Source organism: Acanthopagrus latus, chromosome 8 (genome assembly GCF_904848185.1).
Source record: "Acanthopagrus latus isolate v.2019 chromosome 8, fAcaLat1.1, whole genome shotgun sequence".
Classification (NCBI taxonomy): domain Eukaryota; kingdom Metazoa; phylum Chordata; class Actinopteri; order Spariformes; family Sparidae; genus Acanthopagrus; species Acanthopagrus latus.
Window position 1 is genome coordinate 6,049,459 of NC_051046.1, and position 7,455 is coordinate 6,056,913.

Consider the following 7,455-nt stretch of genomic DNA (forward strand, 5'->3'; position numbering starts at 1 on the left):
CATAAGTAAGCCATAGATTCAGCTGTGTCTTTCATTTACCACGTTTGTCAGGGTCACATGTTTCTATGAACACATTTGTTAAGGGATTATCCCATGAAGATGTGTGTAATATAAATATAAATATAAATATAAATATAAATATATTAGTATATATATATATATATATATATATATATATATATATATATATATATATATATATATATATATATATATATAGATATATATATATATATAGATATATATAGATATATATAGATATATATAGATATATATAGATATATATATATATATATATATATAGATATATATATATATATATATATATATATATATACATATATCTCACACACACACACACGTCTCACGTCCATATCATGAATGACACAAAATAAGGTATGAGCCACAACTCTGACGTGTAAAATGACATTTGGTGAGAACTTGAATGAGTTGGATGGATCCCGTTGCGATTTACCTCATGTGGAATTTTGTTTTTCCATCGCTTACAAGTGCATATCTAGGCTTTTACTAACACAGCATTGATAGCCACTATGTGATGACGTCTATGTGATCCACTCTTGAGATTCATGTGGCAGCCTGAGGCATTATGGGTCATGTAAAATGATCGGTAGTCACGTAATACTAGCATAATGTTTTTACACTTCGGTTACTTTTAGGAAAATTATTGTATCGGCTCACTTTGCTAAACTTCCCCCGTCTTTAATGAAAACTTTCTCAAACTATAGTCAATGCAAATTCTGTAAACTGTATGTAGGAAGATTGGAACACACTGAAATCCAGCTGTGTTAGCTGGCACATTGATTTTGGGCTGTTCATTTTTACTTTTATCAAATCCCATTTTACGTGATTAATCCTGAGTGTGCATTGCTTGAGTGCAAAGTTAGTACATGTTTTTAAGTTTTTGTGTTCGGGCTGCGTCTGTGCATCTTTTCCCTTTAGTCAAAACATCAGTGGTTGTATTGCTGCCCACATATAGAATATATGGAGCTGTGTAGCTTTTACGTCCTGCCACCGTTCACATTTGTATCTATGGCAGCGATATATATGTACAGTAGTCATCTCTAGAGGACTGTTCAGAGTTTTTAAATGATAGAAAAAGGTTGTTGAGAATCATGAAGAGTACTGTTTTTTTTTCTCCCAAATGCTTGAATCTAAGAGGAGCCGGTGGATGGAGCGGCTGAACTCCCGAGGACCCTCCTGCCTGTGTCCAAAGTGCCTTTTGGACATGTCTGCTCGGACACACACATTATAAAACCTGTGTTGCTTACAGAGACCGCCTGCCCACCCGGCACCTCAGCAGACTGAAAGGAGGGCTAAAATCTATCAATGGATTAACTTGCTGTGCACATCATGAGTGAAGTGGAAGACAGTTGTTCACTACCTGACCAAACCCAGAGTTATGGAGGCGTGCCATAGACGCAGGCTGGTCTTTTTTTTGTTTGTTTGTTTGTTTAAGTCCATTTTGTGTTTTATTTTGTTTCTGTTTTTCGTGTCCAATCATTGCACTGTTGTAGCTGTAATTTCCCCCAGAAAGCTAAAACATTGTTCTCACATTTGTCTCAGTTTATTCGATGGTGACGGAGCGACGCACCTTCTGTTTAAAGTGAAACAGTAGATTTTGTAAGATAGGGAATATTATGTTTGATTTCCTGCCCTGCTGTATGTCTCGTTGCATGCTGTGTTTGTATCAGTTTTTCATTTTTGTTTTTTTTTTTGTTTTTTTTTAACTGTCATTATTCGTTGGATCATTAGACCTGGGGAAGTTAAGACAGACAGGTGTTTGTATTGTGCATACTCTGACACAGCCATCTGTCACCGCACAGGAGGAGGGACTTTGACCTTTGGGCTTATGTTGGAGTATTGGGACCTTGTTACTGCCTCCATTGTACCACTTCCTGCCAGTTTATAGCTTCATTGTTTGATGATGATGTTTAATTTTTTGGGCCCCAGCGGAAGCACTTACTGTATGTGTCTAATGCATTATTGCTGCTGCTATCAGCATGTCTGGGCTGTCTCCCCAGGTTGTCATGTTAATAAATATTAGTTTTACTAAACCCTCAACAGGAACTTTTGGCATATCATTAAACAATCTCTCAAACAGGAGGACCGTAGGAACAGGTTTCCCTCTGCATTGTTCTGTCCTCTGTGAGTTGGATTGAGAAGCAGCCGCCTGCTTTCTGTCTAATTAAATTTGCCGTCTACTGAACCCACTCGCGCCCTTCCTTTTTTGCCCCCCTCCCTCTGAGGAGATTAGTACTGTGTAATTTGTCAAATGTGATAAGGTAGTGGTCGGTGCAATTAAGAAAGCATGGCATAAGCTGGGATTTGTTGTGTATATTAGGTCTGTGGTGAACACAGAGCTGTTACTGCTCTTTTACAGAATGGGACAAGCTGCTACCTTGCCTTGTAGGAGACGGGAGTCTTACGTGACAGAGCTGTATGAATGGTTCAGGTAAGATTTCCCTTTTCGCCCTGACATTGTTATTGTTACAATAGGAATGCCATCCTCTGTGTGTATTCAGGTAGAAGATGTCTGTTTTAAATGAAATGGGAAATGGAGTGGAAACATCTTAGGCCCCCATTTGAGCTGTGAGGAGCTCCAACAGTACTGAATGCAGATTTTGGTTGAAGCAGCTCTTATGAAGAGTACGGCTGGGTGTGTTTTGCTGTGTAGAATATGTTATTTTCCAGATGAATTTACAAAGCATTTCCTTTTGTTTCTTCATATTGTTTTCTCTTTGCTCCTTTTTACTTTTCCTGTATGAGCAGTTGTATTACTTGAGGAATAGTGTCTCTACCGCCCAGCTTTATCTTCATGACGCTGCAGATAAGCTTCACTTTGCCATGTTGTGGTGAAGTGGTTCAGAATCATTTGGCCTAATTATCTTCGCACTCATGTCTCGGGTGTAAACAAGCTTTTGAGGCATGTGTAATCTCCACAGGTTGGGGATGGCTTGACCTTAATTCTTTTAATTCTTAATAATTAAAAAAGAAATGGACACGTGTCTTCTGCCACAGATGTGACCCTTCTTCCAAACTGTACCTTTATCATGTGTATTACAGCCATTTTTCTCTTTATTAAAAAAGTGTATTCTTTGTTGTTTTGTCATAGAAAGTTTATTAATGAATGTCCAAGTGGTCTGATCACGCTGCATGAGTTTCAAAGGCATTTCTGCAATGGGACGGTGGGCAGTGAGTCGGCCGAGTATGCAGAACAGATATTCCGCACATTGGACAGTAACGGGGTAAGACGTTTTATGTCTGATGAGTTGGGAGGGAATCCTACAGGACAATAACAAATGTTGCTCTGTCATCATGATGCATCATAAAGTTCAAGGTGCCATATTATTTCATCTCTCATACTTTTATTATGGGTGTCTTCTAGAAAATGTGTTGCTTTTGTCCCTCTGTCTGTTGCTGCAACATCTCCGTTTTAGAGCCTGTATCTTTAAGGTCCCCCTGCCAAAAAGCCCAGTCCGCTCTGATTGGTCAGCCCTCACAGGTCTGAGTGTACAAGGCATGGAAGTAACAAAAATTAGAGTCTAAAAATGGATGTGGATTGAAAAATGGACGTTAAATAAAAAATATTGAAAGATTATCAAGTGATTTGATTAGTCAATTTAGCACCAATTTGATTCAACCAATTATGATCAAATGAAAACAGAACCATCATTCATCGTTCACAGCACAACAATGCGATTTATTGATTATGGAATGTTGTCTCAATATCGTTTATTTATTTTGTATTAATTTATTTAAAACTGATAATCAACTGTGCTTGTTACTGTCTTCTGTCTACCATTCAATATTCTCAATACCCAATGGATATTTATTGCACATTTTTGGCAAAATGACAAAAGCCAGTCAATGTGAACGTGAAGAACATCAAGGAAGGTTTTCGTAGGATAAATAATGAATTCATTCTCTCACTTCCTCCTCATGAGTTGTTGCTGCTCTTGATAAACATTCCAGCAGAGGTGACACGAATTGCTAGCTGCATTCTGATTCATTTCCGTTACTTCCTTATCCACCCCACATACGCATATCTTTTTGCAACCATGGTTGTGCAGAAGGCACAGCTGAGGATGCTGACGTATTATTTGTGACATCACAACCTTCTAAATGCAGTTGCCTTGTTTGAAGGCAGCTTTTCTTAATACAGCTCTGTGCATTTCTTCTTGAATTAACTGACTTGATACTCTCAAAGTACTTGTATAACACCTAGACCTGCTTCATAATAAAAAATAAAGACAAACCCCTCTCTTTTTAATAACCAACAAAAAGGGAATAACAAACTAACAGATGCTAATGAGGCTGCTTCTCTCCAGGACGGGGTGGTTGATTTCAGGGAATACGTCATGGCCATCAGCATGCTTATCGATGGTTCCGCTGTGGAGAAGCTGCAGTGGTCATTTAGGCTGTACGACAAAGACAGTGACGGAGCCATTACAAGGGAGGAAATGCTGGAGATCATGCAGGTGTGTGTGTGTGTGTGTGTGTGTGTGTGTGTGTGTGCTCTCAGACATTTCCAACTACAGCTACAGAGGCCACAGATGATGCATCTTTCAGTCCAACTGTGTTTCCTTTTGTCCACAGGCTGTTTATAAGATGAGTGTAGCAGCTGCTCTGACCAAAGCCAACTCACTCACAGCTGAAGAATGTACCAACAGGATATTTGTGCGATTAGATAAAGACAATAACGGTGAGGAAATGATTTTCCCTTTCTGCCTGAAGTCATGGTGTAGTGTTCTTTCCACATGGGACCAAATCGCACTCAGCCTGGTAGTGATGGGGCGCAGAGTGTGCACGTCTTCACCCTTCAAAAACCAACCACACAGATTTAACAGCTATAGTTATATAGAAAAACCCATTAAGTTCATCAAGACTGTTTTATGTGGAACCACATGGAAAACAGAATGAATGAACAACCTAAATTATCTCTAAGAGAGGTTTCATCATTGTTAATCTTTTATTGTAAGTTCAGTTATGCAAGCCAAAAGAAACACATTTCATTTATGAGTTGGAAAAAGTCTTAAAGGGGAAAACCTGTGTTGTTTCGGAAAAGAAATTAAAACTCAGAAATAGAATTCTAATATTTACAAGACAAATAAGGTAATTACGGAAGCCGAGAACGGCCATGGATTTTTCTTTTTTTTTTTATGTACTGTTATCTCGTGATAACAAGTTATTATCTCATTATCTCGATATAACAAAGACTGTTTTCTCGTTATCTCGTTATAACAAAGATTGTTTTCTCGTGATAACGAATTAATTAATAATGTGTTCCGTAATATTAAATGAATTAATAAACGTTTAATTACGTCTCACATTACACTGCTAAGTTAATGTTAGTCTACGCTTACGTTACCTTAGATGACGCAGCCGGGTAGATGGGAGTTTTTCAGCCTCTCATCTGCTAACTGGTAGCCTCTAAACAAACCCAGTCAAGTAAACAAACTAACGTGAAGTGTAACTTACCAGTAGGCTACAGCTACAGCCGGCTACGGAAGCGGTTCGTGGCAGCTCTTGCAGGTTGAAATCAAGACAAACACATTATTAATTAATTAATTCGCTATCACGAGAAAACAATCTTTGTCATATCGAGATAACGAAATAAATTAATTTGTTATCATGAGAAAACAATCTCTGTTATATCGAGATAACAAAATAAATTAACTTATTACAAAGAGAAAACAATCTTTTTTATATCGAGATAACGAAATAAATTAATTCGTTATCACGAGAAAACAATCTTTGTTATATCGAGATAACGAGATAATAACTTGTTATCACGAGATAACAGTGCATAAAAAAGAAGAAAAGTCCATGGCCGTTCTCGGCTTCCATAGGTAATTATACAAACTCATATTTTCCATGACTGAGTAAACAAGCTGTTCTCATGGGAAAATAGGCCCAGTATGAAGTTGTGTTTCCCCTTAAGGTCAGTTTCTCTCAGAAAACTAAGAGAGTTTGTTTATTTAGTCAATGAAGGTCTTTCTCTTCTGATTTAAAAAAATCTTCCTCAAAACCACATAGTGCACCTTTAAGTTCTATGAGTGTTACTCAGTTATGGAGAGGAGGCAGGCACATGACTGAAGCTGAGCTAATGCATTTAATAGAGGATAAACTACAGCATTAGTAATGCACAGTAAATAATAATCAGTGCTGAACCCACTAAATATTCAAGAGACATAGTCTCAATTGCAAAACAGTCTGCAGACTGTCCATGTAATGCTCACATTAGAAAAAACAAGAAAGACATCAAATATTCTCCTGTCATAGATTATATTTATTGTTTTTATTGGCTGTGTTTAGATAACATTAACAAGCTTCCTTGATAATACCAACACTTACAGCGCTCTTGTCTGTAATCACTGTCTGCCCTTGTTATGTCTGTAGCCATCATCAGTCTGGAGGAGTTCATAGAGGGAGCGCTGGATGATGATTGGATCAGAGAGATGCTGGAATGTGACCCCAGCACTGTGAACGTGAAGAGGCCCCTGAGGAGGGACACCGTTTTGGGGACCCATGGTTGACCCGAAGTGGGGTATTCTACTCAGTGGGAGCAGGGAAATCAACTGGTCGATGTTCTGCCAGTGCTGCTTTCAGTGCCGCTTAGTTATGTTCTGTTGTTGGTGTTTTCTTTGCCGTGTCATTCAATGTTGTTTTGATTGTTCCTGTTCATCTGATTACGATTGCATCTCTCTATTTTGCTTTGAGTGTGAAATCAACAAGATGCCAACATATTGCCTGTAAATTGCATCTTTTAATCCACTTTAATTCAGATGGAAACACTGCACTTTTTACACCACTACATTTATCTGAATGTTTTGGTAATTAGTGTGCAGAAGTTTTTTTTTAGCATTCACATTATTATTATTATTATTATTATTATTATTATTATTATTATTATTATTATTATTTAAAAATAAAATAAACTACAAAGTAACAGTAACTTGTTAAACTAGCCCCGCCATATTGTTGTTGATATTTATGTGCTTTTATCGAATTGAAAATGTGAATTAAAGACACACCATTTAATTTGGGGGAAGACATTTTAGCAGAGGTGAGAGATCTTCATTGATCTATTTTTTTTTTTTATAAACAAACTATATAAACAAACTTTCTTCATTTTCATGACTGTATGAACTGAATTAACAAACTGACATTAAAGAACATCACAATTTAATTCTGTTTTACTTTTCTTTATATGTGGCGGACCCTACCACCTTTCTAGCAATGTTCAGGGGACCTTATTTACCTCTGAGAACATACTGTTTATTTAAATATTTCAGATTTGTATTATTGCCTCACTGATATTATAAACGTTATAACTCTGAATTTATTGCTCCCTCCGCCACGTTAACTAATAGACCACTTGATGTCGCCTGTGTTTTGTTAAATTGACATACAGGCACCTCCCAGTCTTGAGTA

The 7,455-nt window shown here is 37.4% G+C and overlaps 1 protein-coding gene across 1 annotated transcript; it reads left to right on the forward strand.

Moving 5' to 3' along the window:
* The first annotated feature begins 320 nt into the window (after positions 1 to 320).
* On the forward strand, positions 321 to 7,204 carry si:ch211-245j22.3 (uncharacterized protein LOC563798 homolog). The gene is made up of 5 exons (XM_037108325.1): positions 321 to 2,473; positions 3,134 to 3,266; positions 4,350 to 4,499; positions 4,618 to 4,723; positions 6,421 to 7,204. Exons 1-5 carry the CDS (start codon positions 2,403 to 2,405, stop codon positions 6,555 to 6,557), a joined length of 597 nt encoding a protein of 198 aa, XP_036964220.1. The 5' UTR covers positions 321 to 2,402; the 3' UTR covers positions 6,558 to 7,204.
* The last annotated feature ends 251 nt before the right edge of the window (positions 7,205 to 7,455 follow it).

Coding starts and splice junctions, on each gene's coding strand:
- si:ch211-245j22.3 (XM_037108325.1), top strand. CDS start 2,403: ATGGGACAAGCTGCTACCTTGCCTTGTAGGAGACGGGAGTCTTACGTG. Junction 2,474..3,133: donor GAGCTGTATGAATGGTTCAG/GTAAGATTTCCC, acceptor GTTTTGTCATAG/AAAGTTTATTAATGAATGTC. Junction 4,500..4,617: donor AAATGCTGGAGATCATGCAG/GTGTGTGTGTGT, acceptor TTTTGTCCACAG/GCTGTTTATAAGATGAGTGT.